General features: G+C 39.7%; 1 protein-coding gene and 1 long non-coding RNA gene across 3 annotated transcripts; one reads left to right on the plus strand and one right to left on the minus strand.

The window, feature by feature from the left end:
* Window positions 1-4,950: 4,950 nt before the first annotated feature.
* On the minus strand, window positions 4,951-11,085 carry LOC143442166 (uncharacterized). Its single transcript, XR_013110187.1, has 3 exons — window positions 10,986-11,085; window positions 9,949-9,989; window positions 4,951-5,087 (listed from the first exon to the last, which is right to left on the minus strand). It is a non-coding gene; the product is annotated as an uncharacterized LOC143442166 (long non-coding RNA).
* On the plus strand, window positions 11,083-24,781 carry Zranb2 (zinc finger RANBP2-type containing 2). 2 transcript variants are annotated; one of them, XM_034499836.2, is made up of 11 exons: window positions 11,289-11,450; window positions 13,319-13,371; window positions 13,459-13,567; window positions 14,354-14,436; window positions 17,236-17,312; window positions 17,615-17,749; window positions 18,248-18,417; window positions 19,672-19,758; window positions 21,449-21,607; window positions 22,565-22,639; window positions 23,155-24,781. In XM_034499836.2, the coding sequence occupies exons 1-10, from the start codon at window positions 11,395-11,397 to the stop codon at window positions 22,596-22,598; spliced, it is 963 nt and encodes a 320-aa protein (XP_034355727.1). In that variant the 5' UTR covers window positions 11,289-11,394; the 3' UTR covers window positions 22,599-22,639; window positions 23,155-24,781. The 2 variants fall into 2 exon arrangements, with proteins under 2 accessions (XP_034355726.1, XP_034355727.1); XM_034499835.2 differs by lacking the exon at window positions 22,565-22,639 and having other exon boundaries at window positions 11,083-11,450.
* Window positions 24,782-25,541: the final 760 nt, after the last annotated feature.

The raw sequence follows: 25,541 nt of genomic DNA on the forward strand, positions 1-25,541 counted from the left end.
AGCAAGAGTAAGACAGAGTCTCTCTCTTCATGAGTACATGGAGTAACATGCTTAAAATATCACTATAATGTCTGCAATTTTATTTAAAATTCAGTAACAGGCAAGTGTAAATTAGATCTGATATGTATTCATGTTTCAGGACAGATTTGCAATATATATATTCCTCAGATCACCTCTGGGAACAATTCCTGCCTGGTAGGCTACTGAGCCCTGAGTCCTCAGTCCCTCCCAGTACAGCCAATACAAAATGCCATTGTAGTATTAATCAGAATTTGTGGTCCCAAGTTACAGAAGGCTGTGCAATTGACTTTATTTATTTACTTATTTATTTATTTATTTTGGTTTCTCGAGACAGGGTTTCTCTGTATACCCCTGGCTGTCCTGGAACTCACTCTGTAGACCAGGCTGGCCTCGAACTCAGAAATCCGCCTGCCTCTGCCTCCCAAGTGCTGGGATTAAAGGCGTGTGCCACCACTGCAATTAACTTTAAACCAAAAGAAAATTCTCTAACTTGGTTCATGTGACTAGAACTTCCAATGAACAGACATGAGTTACACAAAACTAAATTCAGGAATTTAAGTGCTATATTCAAACCTTCCTTTCTCCCTTCCCTTCCTGTTCCCCCTCTCTCTCCCTCTCTCTATCCCCCTCTTTCTTTCTCTCTCTTTCTCTCTCTTTCAATCTCTCTCTTGATTTTATCTCTCAGTTCTTACAATCTATGCATAACTTCTTTCTATAACATAGGTTTTACATTCACATACACTAGCTTGGCAACTCCACTGAAGAGAGAACTCTCCCTGTGTCCTGAAATAACTTCTAGAGAATGTTACATTCTGACTGGTATTTCCTGGATTAGCCTTCAAACAAGTCCTACAAAATCAAAGATGGCCTCAAACTTCACTGATCATTTCAGGAGTGTGGGCAGTCAAGAGACAAATACAGAGCAGAAAAAAATTCTAGAACATTGCAGGTGGCTTCCAGATCCTTCCTTTCTGTGATCTACGATAATGAGCAAGTTTTCCATAGAAGTTTTGCATACTATTCCACAAAGTGGGAGCATGTGATTTCTGAGACATCCCCATTTTACACCTCACTGTTATACAATGTTATACATAACATCCTCCGGGGAGGCCATGTTGCATAAGACAACAAATTCCAAACTAACTACAACTAACCCTTGCCCCAGGGAAATCCTTCTGGAAGGTTTTTGCATTAGAAAAAAAAATGTTCCTGATAAGGGGGCTGGAGAGTGTAGGAATAGAGTATTGGGAGAGACAGCAGGAACCAATGGGGGTTGGAGGAGTGGAATTTGGGGAGTAAGGTAAAAACCTATTGCAATAGAAACTCTCAAGAATCTATGACAGTGACCCTAGGTAGACCCCTAGTAATAGGGAATGCATAGCCATCTTCTGAAACCAGGTAAGGCTTCCAGTGAACATACTGAGACACCAACACAGCCAGAAAACCTACAGTTTGTCCTGTCTGCAAGATGTACTGGGCTTAAAGGTGGCACAGAATTTGTAGGAGAGCCCAACCAGCTTGACAGGTCCAGCTTGAGACCCATGTCACAAGAGGGAGCTCATGACACTGCCTGGAGGGCCAGAAACCAGTGACTGGATAATCCAGAGACCTAGAATAGAACCAAATATGACTGGGGTTGGGAGGAGTCAATGAAATGATTCCTAATGATACTCTGCTATATTTGTAGACCAAAGGCTAGATAATCCTCATCAGAGAGGCCGCCTCCAACAACCAATGGAAGCAGATACAGAGACCCACAGCCAAACATCACATGGAGCTTAGAGAATCCTGCAGAAGTGAGGGAGGAAGCATTGTAAGAGCCAGAGGGGTCAAAGGCACCACAAGAAAACCCACAGAATTAACTAACCGGGGCTCATGGGGGCTCACGGGGGCTCACGGGGGCTCACAGGGGCTGAACTGACAACCAGGAAGCCCATTTGGTGGTTCTCTCCATTTGTTCTAGTTGTGTGGCTTGGTGTGGAAGTGGAGACTGCCTCTGACTCTTTTGCCTGTGTTTGGAGCCCCTTTCCTCCCACTGTGCTGTCTTGTCCAGCCTTAATATAGGAGCATGTGTCTAGTCTTACTGCCACTTTGTATGTCATGTTTGGTTGATATCCCTCAGTGGAGGAAGAATGGATCTGGGAAAGAGGGGGGGTCTGGAGGGGAGGAGTGAGGGGTAAATGTGGTCAGAATGGACTATATGAAAGAAGAATTTTTTTAAAGCTTAGAAAGGGCAAGTAACAGCCCAGCTTTTGTTATCACAAAAAAGAGCTTTAGCTTCCTGCCTTCCCTCAGGGGTCCCAAGCATGCCTGAGTCTGAGGTATGTGTTGAGAACATGTCTGTTACTACATTCCAGCCTTATCACTTTGAAGGAGTACTCTTGTCCTTATTGTCATTATTCATCTTAAAAATAATAATAATACTTGTGTCTGAGGGCCAAGCCTGGCACAGAGAAAACGCCAGTTATTTTGTGATTTGTAATAAACAACAATGTCAATTACCAAAAAAGTCCTTCCTTTTTTTTATGAACTATTCTTCCATCTAGCTGGGTTTTCTGTTGATCATAGGATTCAACCAGGCTGTTAGCTTGCTTTTTTTTCCCCCTCATAGGATGATCTTCTAAGAACAGAAGGGAATGACCTAAGGGCAGCTAATTTTCTTTCATGAGGAGATTACATATTCTGATTGTGAAGTATAGGACAGGAATCCAAAACTGTCCCTGAGGCTTAAAAAATGTGAATCACTTGGAGTAGGGCATGCTAGAGCAGTCATGGTCCCAATGGAAACTGACTAGACTGTTCCCAGACAAGAAGCTGAAGGGTCCTGATGATATAATTCTCTGCAGTTCACCTATTTCTCCGTAGTTTCTGCCTGCAAACAAGTCTCCAGCTCTGTTTTGCAGCTCTCAGACTATAGCAACTGAAAAATGAATAATGGCAATAGACAGGGGAAAGACAGGTCAGATGCTGGGGCCTGTGAGACAGTGAGCCAAGAGAATGCTGGCCAGGGCCTCCCAGTAGTCTTGGGTAAAAGAAGATTATTTATAGATATAGGAGTTTCCACTCTAGCTCCTGTTCTTGGATCCATTTCTCTGCTAAACTCTACCACCAAATTCTAAACACAACTTAACTTTGAAGGCAGGAAATAGGAGCATCTTCTGGCCTGATATAATAATTCAGTTGGCCCTTTTTCTTTGGCTGAAACAGCATTTTAGATTTTCATGTCCTCAAATAGTTTGTCATAGTTTCCCTCACCCTCTAGTGTCTTACTTGGGCCCTCAGTCATTCATTTTTGTTACTGTCTAGCCCCGGTAAATTTTGAGTTTTTTTTACCCTTGATTTTAAGATTTTTATTTCTGGCAAATAAATAATTCCCTTATAAGAATATAAATGTTAGCTGGGTGGTGGTGGTGCACACCTTTAATCCCAGTACTTGGGAGGAAGAGGCAGGTAAATTTCTGAGTTCGAGGCCAGCCTGGTCTACAGAGTGAGTTCCAGGACAGCCAGGGCTATACAGAGAAACCCTGTCTTGAAAAAACAAAACAAAACAAAAAACAAAAAAAGAATGTAAATGTTAAAACTAAATTTTTTTACTTCAGTGTGAATGGGTTTTCTCAAAGGTCTTTCATAAAACAAAACAAATATTTTTTTGAGAATAGTGAAAGCAGAACATAATGGGAAGACTCAGGTGAGAAAGGACTCAACGATCATGGAGAGCATCCTCAGGCAATGCTTGCAACATCAGTGCCTGAGGCTCACACCTACTCTGTGTTCTTAGTGACCTCACTCCATTCCCAACCCTTTAAGGATAAGGTTTATTGATCATGTTCTGATTCTTGTGATGGGATCAACATCAATGCATTTAACTTCCCTGCCCTTCTTGAGTCTGCCTAAAATCTAGTTTTCACATACACACACAGATGTATTTATACCTTTGCACACCTTTAGGAGACTGTGGTACAGTTCTTTTTTCCTACAACCATCAGCTCTGTATTTATTGCCCAAGTGAATGCTTTTAGCATCTCCAGTTCTTACACTGTAATGAAATACCTGGAAAAGCCTTTGTCAGCTAAAAGGTGCTTGAATTTTGTCGGTTTGTTTGTTAATGCATTTATTGATGGACAGCTTCAATCATGTTAATCAAAATTATGACTTTTTACTGTAAATTTCTATGTATCTTTTCTGTTGCTCCACTACCCTGCCCCAACATGTTCTCAAGAAAGCACTACAGGGGATCTGCAGCTGACACCTTACACAGCTTTGCTTTTCAGACTCCAGCAGGGCCAGCCTCCTTGACCTAATTAGATTTCTCCACCTCCACATGGCTAGTAAATACTATAATTAATTTATAAAGGACTCTGAAACACCAGCTGGCAAATAAATTCCACCAGATTCCTACAAAATGAAAAAGAGCAGTCAAGTTGAAGAGTTATGAAGTCTGTGTGTGCACGCATCCTATCCACTTTCTGAAATGTCAATTATAAATTATACCAAACACACACAATTTAGTCATTTTTTTTACAATACATTTATTTTAAATTGTAAGGTAAACTGTGTGACAAAATATGCTCAATGATGTAGCTTTGAAGTCTGTGAAACATGAGTCTGTGAAACATACAGATTCATACTGGAAATTCATATTTCCTAAACACACTAATAAACTAGTGGCTGTTCTAAAAATAGTGGACAATCAGTTAAAGAAGGATTTCATGTGCTGGCGCAGTTACCCATTCAAGAGCCATGGTTGGCAAGACCTAAAAATGGCTCCTAAGATCTCAGTGAACTGGACTATAACCTCTCCCTGAATATAGACAGGGTTTGAGAGTATGATGGGATGTTCCTCCTTTTATTAGCATATAGCAAAAGTGGTGGAATCATTTCTCCTATGGTGTCACATGGAATATAAGACTCTAGCCACAACAATAGCTGTTGTAAGCAGCTGTAACAGCAGCAGCAGCAGGATTGGGAGAAGCTCTCCTGTTGGCTTCGGAGCAATAAGCTCCATGTTCACAGGACGCACGTCTGAGGTCTGTCTCTAGGAGCTGTGAGAAAGCCCTGGCCAATATCTGCAAAGAAAATGATGACCTCAATACTCAGAGACTGAGCTCTAAAAACCAGTAGCCAGAATAGTTCAGAAGAATCCAAGCTTCAGCTGGGATCATAACTACAAATCTATACCTTGATATTGCATGGTGAGACATTGAGCAGAAAATCCAACTAAGTCCTTTTCAGCCTTCTCAGCAACAGACGCTGGAAGATTATAAACAGGCTGTTTGTGCTGCTAATTTTGTGCCAAATTGCTATCCAGAGAAAAAGAAAGAGTGAAAAAGAAAGAAAGAAAGAGAGAAACAAGAAGAAAAAAGAAAAAACCCACGAATACAACAAGCTACCTCTTTCTTTGTTATTCTCCCACATGGGACCTCCTAGCAGTCATCATGGACCTGAAGAGATGACATAACCAACTGGGTCACAGGTGTACACAGAAACAGACCAGGGCATCTAGAACCTTGGGGAATATAAAGTTACAGCTAAGATATTGCACTGGGGCCTGCAGAAGGGACAGTGTAGACTTATTATCAGAAGTACCTTACCCAGTAATGCTATGCAGATATTCAAAACATTTGGAGATGACTAGGGAGGATCTCTCTAACAACAATTTGATTATAAAAGTAATTACAAGTTATGGGCCCATCTGAGGTATAGCAATTTATTGATAAATATATGGGGTAAGAAAAATGTGCTACATGGTTACTTATTGTCCAGTTAGTGCACATGAAAATTTTCCCTGTTCCCAGAAGGAACCTGTTTGATTTTTTTTTTGTCACAAACACCATTCCTAGTTAATTTCATAGATGTCACTGCAAGGAGAAGGTGGTGACACTGTTATTCACAGAGTCATATTCTGCAGCCTTTTTTAGTAAAGCAGCGGAAATGGTTTGTCTCTTTGGTTATCTAATGCCATCTGTTCAGTGCCTATTGAGTCAGTACTCCTATCCCACAATATCTACTGTGCAGTCTGTGAGCCACTTTCCAATGACCCTCAAAACAGCATCAGTGTATTTGAGGAAGAGGACCCAAACACAAGTGTTACCCAGAAAACATGCTGGGTTATCTTACATCGTGCTATATTATTTTGCACAAAAAAAACATAAATAATTGTAGCATTATATGGCATATGGTAGTATTTATAGAATGTATAGCATTTGCAAGGCAGCCCATCTTCCATCCACAGCTTCTTCTAATACCTCTGGGCCTTACTCATGGCAACTCCGGAATTTGAACACTGAAATGCCAACTGGGAGCCTGATTACCCCCATAGCTACCAGCAGTAAGGACAGGTGTAGGACCCCAGGTAAGTCATGAAGCCCTCTCTTATTAGAGTCAGCAATGCTAATCATCTGAACAAGACTTTCAAGTACCAGGAGAGCAGGGTGATGATGTGTTAATTAAAAGCAAGAAAAGACATGGCTGAAAAGGAAAAGCTGGTTTTTTACTGCCACAGGAAGAGTAACTACAACTGCTTCCTGCCACACCATCTGGAACCCTGGAAGGCACAAACAATGGAGGCAGAGGCAAACAAAAAGAGCCTATAAATATCTGTACCTCTCTGGGGAAAGGGGAGCATCCACACACAAGTTCACAAATGTGATTTCTCCAAAGTTCAGCAGTGTATAGTGGGAAGGCCAGAACTCTGAACCTATCCTGGGCAATCACAAATCACTTTTTAATCAGTTGTCAGCACCATTTCAGTGATCCAAACTTGTATGATCCCGTTTTTAAAAATCCTGGTCAGTGGGAATGCCTCCCTCCAGAGCCTGGCATGGAAATGCAACCCTAGCTCATCTCACATTAAGACAGCCCCAGAGATCTTATGGGACATACACAACAGCAAGAGAACATCCTGAGAACCTCAAAACCCGAGTGTCTCATCACTACTAACACAGGACAATAAAACAGCCCAAGGTTTCTATGGAATAGGACCCACAGGGAACAGGTTTGGAGCAGCCCAAGATACAAGAGACTATGATCTCTACAAAAAAAAAAAAAAAAAAAAAAAAAGTTTCCCTAAGCACAGCTGGGCCATGCCAGGCTAAGAGCCTGCTTGCTCAGGTCCAAGCATGATATTACAGCCTCTGACTGACTGTCTTGTAAACTAAAGATGCAGGCAGTTGGTCTTAAGAGATAAAGTGTACTACTGAAACACAAGAGCTTTTCTACGTCCCCTTTCCAGACCTGAAATGTGTGCTCTTGTCCAACATTCCATGAGATCCTCTTCCTAGAACCCTTTTAGACTCCTCTTTTGCCTGTTGTGGTTTGGCTTTAGTGGGGGCATTTAAAGCATATATGCTGATGTTGGTTCTTAGCCAGTAGAGAAAGTCATAACAGAACAGCTAAAGACTTTAAAAAAAAACATGTAAGTTCAAAAAACTTAATATGTCCACAATAGCTAATTAACCTCTCAGAGACCAAGATGTTTCACCATGATAGGTTAAGTGTACCAAGGATATGGGACAAAATTACCAATCAAAGGATTAGAATAAAAAAATGGGTAGTTGTATTTTTCTTTCATGCTAACAGAAGGAGAATCACTTTACCCTAGGAATGTCACTCCCTGAAAAGCCATCTATGGCCTTTGAACACACCTGTTCAGGTTATTGGCAGACATACTTTTAAGTTGTGCTTATTCTATCTCAGACTCACTGTAGAGGACTTTTCTATTGACTTGATTCTCCCAGAAGTTTTAATTGCAATCACTCCTTTATTACAATAACTGCATGCCAATTTACTAGCTCTGGGCACAATCCCCAGTCTAATTGATAACCACTATACAAGACTAATTCTGAAGTTATTAAACTGAACATAAATAGAATGATACAGACTTTTCCATTTTGTGTCTGGATTTCTCAGTTTAATGTGGGTGACATTCATGGTGTTCAATGCAGCTTCAATGTCATTCTTAACTGTTGCATGTTACATTTTACTAAATGACTGTGTGATTATTGTTTGCTTTGGCTACCATTGACAATGTCTGGAAACTTACAACTGGGGATGACATGAGTAACGAAGTTATGAACTCTGTATACATATCTTCAATAGAACCATTTGCAGGGATTAGGAAAAACCCTAAGAAGTTTCAGGGTTATAGTGTATGCATCCATTTGTTCAGATTTAGTGGGGTCTGACAAGTATTTTCCAAATTAAAAAAAAAAAATGCTATTTGACTTGCTCTGGGGTTACATAAAGTTCACTGGATTAAAAATTCCATAAGACAAACTTATGGTAAGCTGAAAATGAATTGAATATACCTGGGTGTAATAGCTTTGTGACACTGTACACTATAGAATATAGGTCCTTCATGATAGCTCACTGTTACTATCCAGAATCTCAAGTATACCAATATCATTAGATTATGAAAAGTTCACAATTCAAACTTTGAAACACCTTGGGTACCATGTTCACACCATGATGAAACTAAAATAGTATAAATCAACCCAGGTGCAGCTGAGGACAATCAGGTATGCCTGCAATCAATAAGGACTCTGGCCACCCTCTAACCCTCTTTGTTCATTCTGATGGATAGGTGGTAGTTTTACACATTCTGGTTTTAATTTGCACCTTCCTGACTTGCAGCAACAGAGGACAGGACAGGTTCACTACTGTTTGTCTCTCTCTCCATTAACCATATGGAAAACTTAGATAAAACACACCCTTATCTCATCTGTGGGCAAACTACCACAGAGAACCAAACCTTAGTAGTATGGGTTTGTTGATGGTTGTTTCATTTTGTTTTGCTATTTTCTTTTGTAGCTGGCCAGGCAGCTAGCTAGTAAATCTGTAGTAACAGCACAAACAATAATAATTGAATTACTTTAAAAAAAAAAACAGAATTTTTTCCAGCCATATGAACTGGGGAAATGCACATCTGCGAGCTACCAGTTCATAAGGAAATACTTAATTTCACAGCTCTCTTCCCACCCAGAGTGAAAGTATAGGAGAAACTATACTTTCATATAACAAGGAGAGGAAGTTTCTGTAGTCTTACAAGTGTGAAGAAAAAAACATCCCACACCTTTCTCTTTTCCCTCACCACTTCACCTTGTGTTAGGGCCCTAGTCAAATGCTACAGCTATGATAAGCTGCTAAAAATCCAAGGGAAACCTTGTATTTCTCACAAAAAAGGCAAGAAAAGGGAACACTGAGCCAGGTGGTGGTGGTGGCGGCGGCGGCGGCGCACGCCTTTAATCCCAGCACTTGGGAGGCAGAGGCAGTCGGATTTCTGAGTTCGAGGCCAGTCTGTTTTACAGAGTGAGTTCTAGGACAGCCAGGGCTACACAGAGAAACTCTGTCTCAAAAAACCAAAAGAAAAAAGAAAGAAAGAAAGAAAGAAAGAAAGAAAGAAAGAAAGAAAGAAATGAAAAGAAAAGAAAAGAAAAGGAACACTGCAAGACAGAGTACGTGAGAGGAATCTAAGAAAAAAAGATGGATGGAGAGGTGTGTCCTCTAAATCTAGTATGAACCTACACAAGTTCTGTGCTCAAGTATCAACTCAGCAAAGCAGGATGGAAATGATTTGTGTAATGAGCTACAGGTAAAATTACTTCTAAGATACCAAAAGAATCCAAGTGTTTATGTATAGGACAAACTCAAGCAAGATAGCAGGGACTGGAGAGTTGGCTCAGTGATTAAGAACACTGACTGATTTTCCAGAGGTCCAGAGTTCGATTCCCAGCACCCACATGCTGATTCACAACCATCTATAACTCTAGTTCCAGTGAATCCACACCTTCCCCCTGGCCTCTGAGAGTACACAGCATGCATGTGGTACACAGACATATATGTAGACAAAACACCCACACACATAAAAACAATCGGTTCAAAGCACAACAAATACTCAGAGGAGTCAACTGATATAGAACCAGTACTCACACGCAAGACTGAGCTTGTGATGCCAACCCAAGGATTGCTTGCTAAAAGAAAATAAAAATTCCATATTACCCAAGATAAAAATCCGTGGGGAAAAATTAGTGATTATACAATACAAAGTAACTGGCAAGGTGTGGACAACTATCAAAATAAAATACAACCAACAGCTTTCGTGTGAGAAGATTGAAATGGATATAATTATCAAAGGTGTTAGACATTAAAACCAAAACAGTTTAACAATTTTTCTCCTGGATACAAGCTATATGCTAGAAGCCCATGTAAATGCCAGAACCCGTGTGCACAAATGTTCATGAGTGTTGAACAACGATGGCAAAACATGGGGTTTGGAGGTTAACTGTAAGAATATTTGCATGTACTCTGTGACAAAGTGTGGGGTTTGGGGCTTAACTGTCACAAGAAAGAATTGTGAATATGTATAACTGAAATAAATGTGAGTTACATGCAACTATCTGCAAACCCAGAAATTATGCCGAACTAAAAGCAACCTCCGTAACTGCAAACTGTCCCTATTTCTCTCTTTAAAAAATAAGCATACAGTATATGAACTAAATCTTTTATAAAGCAAGAGAATAAACCCAAAGGCCAGTGTTAAATCTGGGGAAAGGTAGTGATTTGGGGTCAGAAGATACCAGTAATTGTATCAGTACTGACAATGTCCTATTTCTAAAACCTTTGGATGGCTCCCCTGTGTACAGGGCTTATCTCTTACACATATTAAATATTTTAAAAGCTAAGTTTTAAAACAACAGGCCCAAAAGGATAGTTCTCTCCCTTTTATTAATATGACTTTTCCAGCCAAATACTAAGCAGCCTGACTACACAAGCCAAGTGGAGCAAAAATGAGACCCCTGTGTTCTCACAGGAAAAAGCCTAGCGTTTTGACGTGGGCTACAGAAGACTGACAGAAGTTCGAAGTGGTATGAACGAAACAATAAAGTCTGAGACAACCTGGGCTAATCCTCAGACTCTGTCCAAAAATAAAAATAAAATAATCTTCTCCAAAGACTCGAACCGCCCACCTTATCGCTCGCCCCAGTGAACCCTAGGCAACGCGCAAGGCCGTGGGTTTTCGAGCCTCGCCGAGTCACTTCCGCCTCTGCACCCTAGCCCCGCCCCGGAAACGGAAATGCCTTTCTCTAGGGTCCTTCAGCCTGCGGAGAGCGCTGCTGCGATGGCCGCCGGGTCGGGCTGTCCTCACGGCGCCTGCTCAGGAAGGCGGTAAGGCCGCATCGAGGCAGAGCCTCAGGACGGGCTGCTGGCTCTCGGGCGTCATCTCCGCACCGCTGCTCCAGGCTTGCGGTCGGGCGGTCTGCCTTCTCCCCCGCCCCCAGGAGAGGGCGGGTCCGGCGGCGCGCGGACAGCCCGGCGCGAGGCCCCGCGGCTCCGGTGGGGACGTCGCTGCGGGCGGCACTGCTGCTGGCGTCCAAGATGTCGACCAAGAATTTCCGAGTCAGTGACGGGGACTGGATCTGCCCTGACAAGAAGTGAGCGCGGCGGGTTGGCGCGGGGCCGGGGGTGGCGGGGAGGTCCCCGTGAGGACGGCGACGGGGCCGCGGCCTTTGTGGGGACGGCGGGGCGGTCGCCGCCGGCCTTGAGCGGTCGCGGGCGGCCCGCACGTGACCCCGCGCGGAGCTGAGCCCTCGGCTCAGTGACCCTGCTCCGAGCCCTGCCGGGGCCGCTGGCCGTCCCTCCCTCCCTCCCTGCGGCCGCCGTGCCTTCGGGCCTGCTGACCGTCACCGGTGACTTGGCTTTTCTCACTCTCTTGCTGAGAAGAGGCAGGAGGCCTGGGCGCGTACGTGGCCGGGAAGCCCGTGTGCTCCGCTTATGGCTAAGGAGATCATACTGAATAGGTGTCCCTATTTTTTTTTTTTTTTTCTAAAGTGTTGTACCAGCTCGCGTTCTTGGAAAGCCAGAGCCAAAGCTGAAGGAAGCCCGGGTTTACTGTTAGTTTTATCTACTGTAGAGTGTCGAGCTTGAAGTACCTTTGCTAGAAAATACATTGCTCGATTACAGTGAACACCGAAGTGGGTCGTGTGTGGAGAGCAAGGAAATGATGTCACTCATATTCACTTGGTTGGGATCTGACTGATGTTATCAGGCTTAAAAGCACACCAAGTCAGCAGACTAGAACCGAGGTCCTCTTGGGCTGACACTGCAGGGAGCTCTGTGACACTTAGGAACCCTTCAGCGATTAAGACACCGGCCTCTACCTTCTACGTGACTCGTAGAAAATGCGCTCTGGGTTCTTACTGAAAACACCCATGTACTACTTTGTGAGAGTTCTTCCTTCAGATTACTGTATGCCTAAACTCGGCTGAAACAAAATGTTGTTTGTATTGAATATATAAATCAAGGAGACAGTTTTCAGAATATATTTTCAGTGTTACTTGAAACATATTTTTTTAAACAGAAACGCGACCTTAAAGTTGTACGGAGTCATTCAGTTTAGTCTTTAACTTGTTTATCTCATTCATTTTTTTTTTTTTTAAATAGAGTGGTGGCTTCTTTTTCGTTTCTTAAGCATTAAATTTGAGTATCTAATGTGCTTCAACTGATAAATACTACAGTCGTGCAACTGTATAAAAGCTTAAATATTTAATGTCACAAGGTTACACTTTTTCTGTTGGTTGTAGTTTTGTTTCTTGTTCCTTGCAGTTTTAGATTTGATAAATACTATAATTACTCAGATTTCTTTACTATTTATGTTTTTAGTTAATATAGCCAGTCTTTTTGTTATCATCCCACTTTCTACCTCTCAAAGAACATTTTATCAATCCTCTGGAGTCCTTCTGTACGTGTTCTTTCCTGGTGGATCCATCCCTAGGATGTTGTGATTTTATTTTTTATTTTATTATTTTTTTTTCCGTCTAGACAGTTTCTCTGTGTAGCCAGGGTTGTTCTGCAACTCACAGAGATCTGCCTGCCTCTGGCTCACAGGTTCTGTGATTAGAGGCTTGTGCCTCCCAGCTTGAATTTTATGCTTCTTTTAAAACTCATCATATTTATTACTTGTACTGAAAAAAAATTCCTTTTTTTTTTAATCTCTCTGGTATCTTGTCTAATTGTTATAGAAGAGTCTGATGGCACTTTGGAACAAAGGACTTTTATGTAACTAATGATACATGCTAGTCTGAAGATAACAAGGTTTTGATCCTGAAGTGGTTTCCTTAGCTGTAAGCAAGCACAAGGTTGAGATTTTTACCCAGCTCTTGTTTCTCCCCGTTGATGTTGATATTAGCATGATGGGGATAAGCATGTTCTATGTTCCGGGTGTAATGAGGACGGTAAAATGTAAACATTCTTATAAGTGTCTAGAAATTACTACTTTAAGTGCTTCTCGTTTTATTTTCAGGTGTGGAAATGTAAACTTTGCTAGGAGAACCAGCTGTAACAGGTGTGGTCGAGGTGAGTGCTAACGGACAATCCTCTTAATACTGTACATGCAGGTCACTTCTTTATTTCCTGGGATTTACTCTTGTTGTTTGTTTGCAGAGAAGACAACTGAGGCCAAGATGATGAAAGCCGGGGGAACAGAAATAGGAAAAACACTGGCAGAGAAGAGCCGGGGCTTATTTAGTGCCAATGATTGGCAATGCAAAACGTATGTGCTTCAGATCGCTGTCTGTTACTTCAACAAATGTTCCAATCACCACTCATTAACATGATGAACTCTTGCTCCTTATACCATTTTAATCCAAACATTTATTGGTCTTAGTCTAAGTATAATGAAAGGGAAATTTTAAGTGGTATCTTTTAAGGGTGTTACCAGTTATTGCTATGGTAGTGTTTAATGAGCTGATAATAACCAAAAGGGTGGGGAACATTGAAGATACTATGGTCTACTTCTTCCAGAGGACCCAAGTTCAATTCCCAGCATCAACATAACAGCTTTTTAAAAAAATATATACAGTATCTTTTTTTTTAGGTTCAGATTTCATTTTGTATTTATTTTTCTCAATCTTCACATTTTGTGCTATGTAAATAAATCCTACATATATGAAAGAGCACTAGACCAGAAAAGCGTCTTACATTAAGTCCTGGTCCTGTAGACAGACCTTGAACCTGTACAGGGAAAGTTGTCTTGCAAACTAAGTCACAGGATTTAGTGAACTGCAAAAGATTTCTTAGAGGGGACTAAGAATAGCAAGCATATTTGTGAAAATGAGACCATACTCTGTAAGGTAGATTCAGAGATGATAAGAGGTGTAACCTTTGATTAAAGCATTATATCACTTCTCAGTATAATTTATATTGAATAGATTTTTTAATTTAATTTCCATTATTCCTTAATGAACATTACTTTGTACTAATTATTTCACCATAATATTTTTTCAATGTTTAGGGGCCTTCTGGTTTAATGTGTTTTGGTTTTGTTTTATAATTGTAGTTGCAGTAATGTGAATTGGGCTAGAAGATCAGAGTGTAACATGTGTAATACTCCAAAGTATGCTAAATTAGAAGAAAGAACAGGTAAGAAGAATTATACTACTTTCTCAAGAGAGTATAGGGAAAAAGGGAATCTGTCTACTGTGTGTGTGTGTGTGTGTGTGTGTGTGTGTGTGTGTGTGTGTGTTCGTTCTATATGAGCCCTAGATGGCCTCAGACTCAATATATAACCAAGGATAGCTTTTACCTCTCAGTTTCTGCCTCATCCTGTGTGCTGGTATTATAAGCATGTACCACCACACCCTATTTTCTTCCCTTAGCACTTAAAAAAAATTTGTGTAATAGTTTTCAATTTATGAAGTAGTGTTAGGTAGCCTTATACTAGCATTTAGGGTTCTGGGTTGCTTCCATGAATGCTTTTCTGCCTCCTTTGCTTGGTGGGTACATGTAATGATAAAGCAATAGCACATATCCTAGTGTGACAGAAAAGTAAAGGACGTTTTAAAGACATCCTATAAAGCTTAAAAGTTAATTCTTAATCTTAGCCACATTTTAGATATTAGAGAAACGTATAGCTACAAATTACAAAGCATAAACTAAAATTTTTTTGTTGTTGGAATTTTGTTTGCATTTTTCTTTTATTGTTTTAAGAATTTTATATGTGCGTGTGTGTTTTGATCGAATTCATAAGACAGACATTCCCTCACATTCAGTTTTTCTCCTAACCCTGCTACATGTTCCCTCCTCAACCTCATGTTCTCAATCAATATCTCCCCTCCCCCTTCTCTTTTTAAACCACTGAGTACAGTTAGTGCTGGCTGTATGTGTGTAGATTTAGAACCATCTGTCTACTGAAGCATGGGTAGCGTTCATGGCATGAAGCTCACATTGCCTCCTGATAGCCCTCGATTGCCACGAATATCCTAGCTTGAATGGGACTTTATAGACCCTCCCCAGTTTATGCTGGAACTTTGGCTGCTTGTTCTTGTTAGAATGTCTTTGTACACATAGTCATAGCCACTGTAAGTTCATGTGCTAACTATGGTCCAGCTACCATATATCTCACTCCCCCAGCTTTTAAAATCTTTCCCTGCTTTTTTGGTGATCACCAACCTTAAAGGAAAGGGTATGGTGTAGATGTGCCATTCAGAGCTAAGCACTCCACATATTGATTGCACATAACTTGGCTGTTGGCTTCTGTATTAATCTCCAGCTCTTGGGAAAAGAAGCTTCTCTGGTGATGGTTAAGAGATGCACTTGCCTATGGGTATAAAGATAAGAACACAGGTGTGTGTGTCCCTTAACTCTGTCCATTTACCAGTATCATTGTATCAGGCTCCCCCAGGGCCTGTGACCTACCTGCCATGGAATATTTTTGCCCTATTAATGGTGCCATGCTTGAGTCTGTTTCTGTACAGAGCTTTAAATCTAATCAGAATTTGGTTATTTCCATAACATGGTTGTACTGTTGCACCAGTGGGCTTCTCTTGAAAGGCAGGGTTTGCAGCTGAGTGAAGACTGTTGATTACCTTTTTTCCCTTGGTAGTGTACATAGAACCTTCTAGCACTATGAAATTAGCCAGTAAGGATAAAGCTTTCAGATCAGTACCAGCTTGATTGCTCCATGTCCTGTGACTCAAGTGTATAGTATCTCATAAGAGCATTGTATTGTTAAATAACTATGAAAGTTCCAACTGTTGGGCTTGCTTGAGAGTGGGTCCCAAAAACTAGAAATTATGTGGATGATATTTGGTAATTGTTGACTTAAGTAATCATGAACTTGTGTCTGTATGTCAGTGGAGAACCTCAGCAGAATATAGTTTTTTCGTTGCCAACAATTAACCCAATTATTGTCAAAGACAGTGCACATATTCAGCATGCAAGGCTCCTGAGTAGGTAAAACTGCTTCCCCTGTTTGCCTGTTCTCTCAAGTGCATACCACTGTCCCTGTTTGATTTGGGGGATCAGAGGCCTAATGGTAGATAGATCTTTTGGATCAAGTCCTTCCAAATTTTCTTTACCCCCATTTGTTTGTTCATTTATTTATAACTCTTGATGTTCAAGCTTTATTACCTAATGTCCTAGGTGTTGTTTTTCATCTCTTGGATTCCATCTCATAACTCCCAGAGGCAGCTTTGCCTTCTGCAAGTGCTGCCCTGTTTGTCTCCTCCTTCCTCTCAGTGCTCTTTGTCTCCCTATTATTATTCTGCATACCATCGTACACTGGGTATTTGGACTCTTCAAGGACCTTCTTTGAACCCTCTTTCCTTTGTTTACTGTATATTTTCTTCTAAAGCCAAAGTCTTAAGTAGCAATATCAGATTTCTTTGAACTACCTATACAACTGCTTATCTTACATTGTCATGTACCTGTCAGATTCATTATATTATAACTGAATTTGAGGTTGTCTCCTAAGACCTAGCTTCTTGAAGAGATGTGTGTCTTGTGGTGAGTATTGCCCACATCAGGATGTGCCTCTCAGTTTTATGCTTCCTGGCACTTTGTTCATCTTAACCTTCACAGTCTGTGTTACCTGATCAATACAAGTTTACCCGTGGTGCTTAATTCATAGCCCACATCTGGGAGAGTTATAGTGGAAATTTCTCTAAAAATTTTTTTCATAGCAGAAAAAGATGTTTTGCATATATATTTCATGAACGACTTGTCATGGGAAATTTTTAGGTTGTAAACATCTGTAGGTACTGCTGTGCTTTACAACTAAGTAGATCTCACTTGTTTTCTATTATAGTTTTTGACTTATAAAAGACAGGTGATTAGTTATGTAAATGACCACCATTTATTAGATTTTCATTTTGTGTTAGCTGGGGAAAGTGAGCATAATTTTGTTGAGTTGTTACAACAATTTATACTCTCTTTTTAAAGGATATGGAGGTGGTTTTAATGAAAGAGAGAATGTTGAATATATAGAAAGAGAAGAATCTGATGGGGAATATGATGAGGTAAGCTCTCAGATGTGTAAATTTTAAGTTAGAGAAATGTTAAAAATACCTGCGGTTCAGAAAAACTGTATGTGCATGGCTGTGTGCGTTCAGTGCGTGCCCTTGTGTGCATCTGTAGAGGATGTAGGGTTATATTTCTCATTGAACCCATAACTCCAGTGGGGGATCTCCACCTCTACATGCAAGTGCAGGGATTACAGCCTCACATATCCACATCTGCCTTTCCACGGGGGTCCAAGTAGGTTTTGAAAATATTTTTATGCTTTTTCAGCCTGTGTTATATTTTGAATTTTTTTCTCTAGTTTGGACGTAAAAAGAAAAAATACAGAGGGAAAGCAGTTGGTCCTGCGTCTATATTAAAGGAAGTAGAAGATAAAGAATCAGAGGGAGAAGAAGAGGATGAGGATGAAGATCTGTCTAAATATAAGCTAGATGAGGTAATGTCCCCTGTCCTATTCTCTCTCCTTTATGTTACTGGAACTGTTCTGAAGTACAAGACGCTTTTGACACCTGGATCATTGTTGTCATACATCCTCATGGAGGAGCCAGGCACTTGTTCCTCGGAGTGATGAGTGTCAGCACATTGTGGCATTAGGTACACAGAACCAAGCAAATGGTTATTGTAATTCAAAGAACAGAAAACAGTATTCTAAACTAAGGCTGGTAGTGGTAGACCAAGGATTCCTGACAGAACTGAAAATTGCTGACAGTTTGATATATGTTGTGAGAATCAGTGGGGTAGCTTGTAGGAATCTGTCTGAACTGTCTATCAAGTGATTTTAGTGGATGAACTCTCAAATTGAAAATAAGCTTGTATTAAAATTTAGTAACAGACCCATCTGAAAATGTTGATCCTTTTGTATGGATAAATAATTATCCTTTTGGGTGGAGAGTATTAATATATAAATGTCTAAATGGAATTAAAATTTTATTAGGACGAGGATGAAGATGATGCTGATCTTTCAAAATATAATCTTGATGCCAGTGAAGAAGAAGATAGTAACAAAAAGAAAAGCAATAGGCGGAGCCGCTCAAAGTCGCGATCGTCTCACTCAAGGTCTTCATCACGCTCATCCTCCCCCTCAAGTTCAAGGTCCAGGTCCAGGTAAACGGGTGCAGGCCAAGGGTAACACCAGTCAAAATGTCAGTATCTAACTTTTTACTACTTAACTTAAATAATAAGCTTTTTATTTTAAATATTTCTATGAAGTCAACCTTAGCAACACTTTACCTTTGTATCCTGCAAATAATGCCCTGTATTTTTAGAAATTCTAAACCTTAGAAGTTGCCTGTTCTGTGCCACCCTTTTGGCTTTGACTAGGGTACCTTAAGTTCAAAGCACTGTGTAAGCAATGTATATCTAAGTAGGTAGTGTATGTTCAGGTATTGTTAAGTAAAGTGGGAATTTATTTCAATATGTTAAAGTTTGGTTTTTAGATTTTTCTGAGCATAAATGACACACAGTTTTTGAAATAGTTTATTTTGGTGCCAGTCTTCTGAATAGAGAATAAATCTAGCCATGATGCTCATGCTTCCAGAGAGTCCAAGATATGCAGATGTTGAAAACATGTATATGATATTATAATTAAAACTAAACAATGCTTTTATATGGCTTAACACTCATTAATGGCCAACTTTTTAATGATATTTAAGAATAAAATATATTGCCAGCTACTTAATTAGTACTGTGAAGCCTAAAAGTGCTAATTTTGAGGAGTAATTTTCAGTGTTAGAGTCTTGTTAAGCATGTATGGGGCTCTAGGCTCAATTCCTAGTCTTCCCCCCACCCCCACCCCAAAAAAGTTGATTCTGAGATAAGTGTGATAGTTTCTCTGTGGGAACAGACTAAAAATGGTGTCAGGGATGTCATTTGTGGTTTTCAGAGAGTGAGGGCTATATTTATTTCCCTTGGCTCTATGGTCTCTTAGTAATGTAATTAATATAGAACACTAGGTTGCTGAATCTTTAATTCTCTACAAATGAAGACTAGACATCAAAATGTGATGCAATTAGGGTTTTCTGCCTACTAGACACCGGAAGTAGGTTTTCAAATGAAATGAAGAGAACACTGGAGAATTTAAATGTAAATGTAACATTGTCTGTAGTGAACTGTGGTTCTTGTTACTTCACTTTTGGTAGTTTAATTAGGCTTAGAAAGTGGTCACTGATTTTTTTTTTTTTAACTTAGTCTTTATTACAGTAAAAAGCTTTGTTTTAATGCTTTAGAAAATGCATATCTTCCATAGACACTTTTTTATGTGAAAAATGCACTCTTAATATATGTCTTTCTTTCAGTGTTCATATCACAAAGCTCAAAAATGTGGTCCTATGGGAAAAAAATGCTTCCGTGTTGTTCCAGGTCCCGTTCAAGAAGCTCTTCCAGCTCGCAGTCCAGGTCTCACTCCGGTTCCAGAGAACATTCCAGATCCCGTGGTTCAAAATCAAGGTGAATGAGGTAGCACCTCTGTACAGCAGAGGAGAGTGCTCACAGGCTTCAGATGGCTCCGCTGCTTCTCTGCTTCTATTTATCAAGTCTATTGTAGCACTGGGAATCTAATGCACCTGCCTCAGCTTAATCTCACCACAAAACTGTTTCCACTGCACACAGTGTGCCAAGACATTTCCATGGTTGATTAAAGGGGATGGGGTTTGCATATGTAGCTAAGATGTGTCATGTAGTAAGGTGAAGCCAAGTTACTCCACCAGATACCTAGTACATGAAGATTATGTTTGTTTATAGTTAATTTAAATCTCACACACAAATGAGAAGTTATTGCTGAGAGGAAGACCAACCAGTCCATCGAATAGCTTCAAAACAGACTTTGTATTTCAGGCAAATATTTACAACAGCTTTGCCTATTTTTCCTCAGTTTCTAATGAGTGCTTTATGTGTTTACTCCATCTCCCTGACATTAAAGAATATTATAAACCACCTGTGTAACAAACACTCTTCTTAAAACTAAGTCATGTAGGATGCAATGAACATTTCTAAGGAAAGTGATTGACAAAGAAACAAAGGAATGCTAGGTTTTTGCTTTCTTGAAAACCTTTTCTGTACTTGCTCAGTATGCTGCCTTTATGTTTAGTCACTGTGTTGTTGTCTACTACAGGCACACAGCATTTGTACGAAATCCTCTAAAACCCCACTTGTGGGATGCAAATTGACGTTTCCTAACAACTCTTCTGGAGAAAGGCTCACTTACTTGAGCCCATTCTAACGTTTGAGGGCAGCTGCCATTGAGTCCCCCTGAGGAGAGGAGTGATGGTGCACTCACTGACCAGTGCCCAGTAGAGCAAAGGTTTCTTTCTTATGTGCATTAACTGTCTGTGCTCACTTCAGACTGTGGAGTCTTGGTGTGGTCCCTCTGGGAACTGTAGAACTGAGGTTTACAGCACAGCCTTCATATCCTTCCCAAATATTTAATTGCTTACAACTTTCCAAAGAATTCTCCTTTTGGGCTTTCTCATTTTATTTTAAGCCCAAAGGTGAATTTTTTGGGAAGTTTGAGCTAAATTCCTTCAACTAGAATATGTAAATGGAGATACTTGCTTTTTAAATGGCACATTTACTTCCTCCTAAAACATGTGAATGTTACCACTTCATACCTCATAGCACAGTTCTCAGCACCAGTCACATTTTAGAGTTGCCATTTTCATTGACTACTTTGCAATTTAGTGTTCTTTTTCTGGGCCATGTCCCTCAGTTGTCTGTAGCACTTTACCTGTAAGAAATTAAGTTCATTGTTTTCAGCAAGCTTTATATAAAATGGATTTTCCCAACAAATGGAAGGATCTGTTTTCTGACTATAAAGTCACCACAGAATTGAAGTTACCTTTTGATTTCACTGTTTGTATACTTTAAATTGGAACACTATAAGCAGTTATAAAAACATTCTGTCTTAATTCAGTAAACTACTTTTTAATTACCAAGGGTAAATATTTAGAATGTTTTAAAGATGAAATGATTGTGTATAAATAGAACATGTTCATGGTTGACCCAGAAGTCTTCTTCTGAGTAAGCAGTAAGTATTCCCTCGTAAAGTCCTCATAGTCACAATCCTGTTTGCTTTTGGGAACTGGACAGTCTTCACTTCTGCCTTTAATGAAACGTCTGCTTTGTCTCTCAATCAATGAAGATCCAGCTCCAGGTCCCACAGGGGCTCTTCTTCCCCAAGAAAAAGATCTTACTCGAGTTCTTCATCATCTCCTGAGAGAGACAGGAAGAGGAGTCGCTCTAGACCTTCTTCACCAGCTGTTCGCAAAAAAAGACGAACGAGATCACGGTCACCCGAAAGGTTTGGGTTTCTGTAGAATAAGAATGGGTGTTCTTACGTGTATTTCATAGGTAGACTCTGTAGGAAAGGGTTAGATTTCTTTCTCCTTTGTTCTTTAAATTTTTATCTTTAAACTTTAAAATTCAGATTACTTTGATTAGCTTGTTTATTAACTTAGAAAAAGTTACAGGACAGACTATTCTCTGATCATGTTATTGTTCAAATTTTATTTTCATGTATATTATAGCCAACTCTCGGTTATTTTTGTGTTTTTAAAGATCATAACCCAAAAGCTATATGTTGAAATAATTTACATGTGTTTGTTTTTTTAAAACTAAATGTTAGAGATGGTAGGGATGGATCCTGGGTGCCTGGTCAGGATGAACTTGCAAAGCCATGGGCCTCTGTCCTCCCTTACCTGTGTGTAAGTGCTTTTCTGTAGCACATGACTTCCATGCCCTTCACATGCTCTTGGAGCTAATACTTTTTCATTTTGCAGTCCAGATCCATTTTTCTCTTTTGAAAGGACCTTCTCTGGGTCCCTGTATCTAGAGTGCACTTGTCATGTGTCAGCCTTATCTGCAACAGACTTGATTACTTGGTTTCACTAATTTTCTCTTGGTTTTCAATGTCTTAATAATGATTTGTGGCTTCATTTGTAATCTTGGCAAATTTTCCATATTCTCTTAGCTTGTGAGAGAAGAAGGATCATTAGAGTCGTGATGACTGGGTTCAAAAGCTGGAGTCAGTGTTATTCCTACGCAGGATTACATGTCCTCCACATTTGAAGTTCAAAATTGTACCCAGTCTTCCTTCTGAGCATTGTTTCTTTAGTTGAAGATCACTCTGTACTTGAGTTAAATTCATTCTGTTGCCATTCTACCAATACAGCAAATTTCTATCTTAGCCACATATTATTCCCCCCTTCCCCAGTTTGTTGTCATCTAAACTTAATGTACATGTTCTCTATTCTATAAGCCAGGTGATTGGTGAAAACATTAAACAACCCTGAGCCCAGGGCCAACCCCTACGGAACACCACCACTTTGCCCAGGTTGATACTGACTTACTCATATTGGCTGCATGACTCTAGCACTTTAACTGACTGTACGGTCACCTTATGTGATCTAGACTTCCAAAACTTCATTGCTTTGAATGTACCTTCTCATGCACTCAGAAGCCTTGCTGTGTTTCATAGAGACCCGGTGTGTTCTCTATGGTACAGCAAACATTGATTTTTATCACACGTTACCAGGATTCTGTGTCTTCTTTATACATGTATGTGATTATGAGCTTTTTTCAAGGCTTCCCCTTCATTACCTTGAATAATTGAGAGGTGGCTATATTTGAAATGAGTCTATATTCTTAAATTGTAGAGAGTTTTGAGTTCAAATCACATCAATGTTGGGCTTACATCCAAAAAGTGTGTAAGCTATCTTAGGTTTTAACTGTTCCTGCAAGAATCAAAGTACCTAGTGTTTGCTCTGCTCTTCTGGTGTTTGCAGTCTTAGAAACAGACACTTGGTCTAGTGCTGTTTACAGATTGTGTTGCTCTCTTGTGTCTTACAGGCACCACAGGTCATCCTCCGGATCAACCCATTCTGGTTCCCGTTCAAGTTCAAAAAAGAAATAATGTATTAAAATTTACATCTTTAAAAAACATGAGTACAGTGCATGAAGCCTATTTTTTAGGAAGTTGATGTCTCATTTGGTCAGAAGTACTACATCTGCTAGTAGAGGTGCATGCCTTTATTGCTTTTCAAAACAATACAACTGTGTTTATTTGTGAAACTGAAAGTAAATTGCATTTTAAGCCATACTGTTTCCCCAGATAAATGCTCTCTGTTCATTTACAACCATTTGCTTCGTTTAAAACCATCCTAGCAATAACAGAGTACTTTTGTTTCCCACTTTAATTCCTTGTCCTTTTCATTTCTGAATGTTCTATTGACAGAGACAGAGTTGCCTGGGCTTCAGACACATGGGCAAAGCTAATGAGCTCGTTGGAATAGCCAATTCATGTTCATATGGAAGTAGTAGTCAACCTGGTTACGTTATTTACATGTGCCAGTAATTTCTTACCAGATGTTAACTACATTGCAAAGCTGACAACTGGGAACAAGCTGAGGGTGCCTTAGAATCATTGTCTCTTACCAGCTTTACACCTCTTAATGAAGAGGATTGTAGAAATTACAAAAGGAAAAGGTTAACCACATCTTATTTCAAAATGTCTGTCTCAAAGTTTAAGAAATGTGGATATCCTCTAAATCTAGTTACCAAATACTGTACTTGAACGATGAAGGATTTTAATCATAGTTAATGAGCAAATTGAAGAAAGCTTTTGAAACCTGTTTCTCAGTGACAGGCTGACAGAGACATGAATTTAAGTGAACATTTGCCTTGTGATGTCTGATTTTCAACATTGTAGATATCTAAGTAACAGAAGAATTTTTATTTCTGCACAATTTAAGCAAAATCATTTTTCTCCTCACCTGAAAAAAAACATGTGGCTTAAACTGCTTTCAGAATTTTATTTCTCAAATTAAAATCTGGTCACTTGAGATCCATTTTGTTCTCTGGTTTAAAAGTTAAAAGGTTTCTCTTAACAGTCTCTTCAGCAGCAAAAGCAAGGTAAGTATATAAGGGACAATAGTTGTGCTGGGGCTCCTTTTGAGGGAATTATTTTTCCTGTTTCTCCTTTAGTATTTGTCTGCTGCAGTTTAAATAAGTAAAGCCTTCTAAGATGTTTAGTAGATCAAACAAAATGTTTTTATTTTAAAGTGAATTTTTTTTCTCAACTGATCTAAAGATGAAAACAAAATATCATACGTAGAAATATTTTGGTAATATTTTTACAAGCTTTCCTGTGTTTTTTGTCTTATTTTCCTTGCTGCATTTACTGTAGGTTGCACACGAACTCTTACTCTCTTGTAATTGTGCCTCAGACTTCTCGAAAGTCGACTTTCTGAGTTGCCCAGATCTTCTAGATCCGACGTGTTAGCCTTGGTTTGTTTTTGTGCTTTCTGTATTTAAAACTTGAGCTGTACTAGGCAAATGCAAGATTATAAATTTAGCTAATAGGAGTTTACAAACAGTTCAGATGATTATGATTTAATTTGGGTTAATTGAGCTGTACTAGTTCATTTCGTAAGGAAATGATACTGTAGACAAATGTAAATAAAATGTGAGTCAACCATCAAGTGTTGTTTATTAGAAATAAACTAGAAAGTTGTAAGCTCTGACTGAATGTTCTAAGTTCACAATAGCTTTTTTTCACTGTTCACTTTATCGTGCTGACTTTCAAACATAACAAACAAGAATACAACAATTTGGGGTACTTGGGATACTTTTCATTTGTGTATGCTTGCTACCAGGACATTACATACTTTACTCCCTGTGGTCAGAATATCAGTGTACTAGAATCCACTCAGGACCTGATGCTTAATGTCATTCACTGATGACAATAAGTTTCTTACGTTTCCACTGGAATCTAAGACAAGTTGTTAGTACAAGGCCATCTAGGCACAGTTGGGAAAATAATTAGGCATTTACTGTCATTCTGGCACTTCCTGTTAGCCCTTCCTGTTGCCTGGCACTCAGGGCTACTGTTGGAGCTACCAGAAGTTAGACCATAAAGAGGGCTCTGCTGCCTGCTTTTTTTTTTTTTGACCCAGGTGTTACATGTTTTTAAAATAAAAAGTGCCATCGTGGCTTTTTTAGCCTGGAAGTTGTATGACTTTCAGAAAATATAAAACACATTTTTCTTTTTGTTTTGTTACTAGTTTATATGGTGTGGGGCGTGGGGTATACTTGCCTTAGTATGAAAGTAGAGATCAGAGATTAACTTAGTGGAGTCCATTCTCTCTTCTTTTGTGATGGTTCCAGGCCATCAGTCTTAACATTGTTGAGTGGGTCATACTTTTACCCACTGAACCATCTCACTAGGCAGACTACAC

The sequence above is a fragment of the Arvicanthis niloticus genome, chromosome 4 (genome assembly GCF_011762505.2).
Source record: "Arvicanthis niloticus isolate mArvNil1 chromosome 4, mArvNil1.pat.X, whole genome shotgun sequence".
In the NCBI taxonomy this organism is placed as follows: domain Eukaryota; kingdom Metazoa; phylum Chordata; class Mammalia; order Rodentia; family Muridae; genus Arvicanthis; species Arvicanthis niloticus.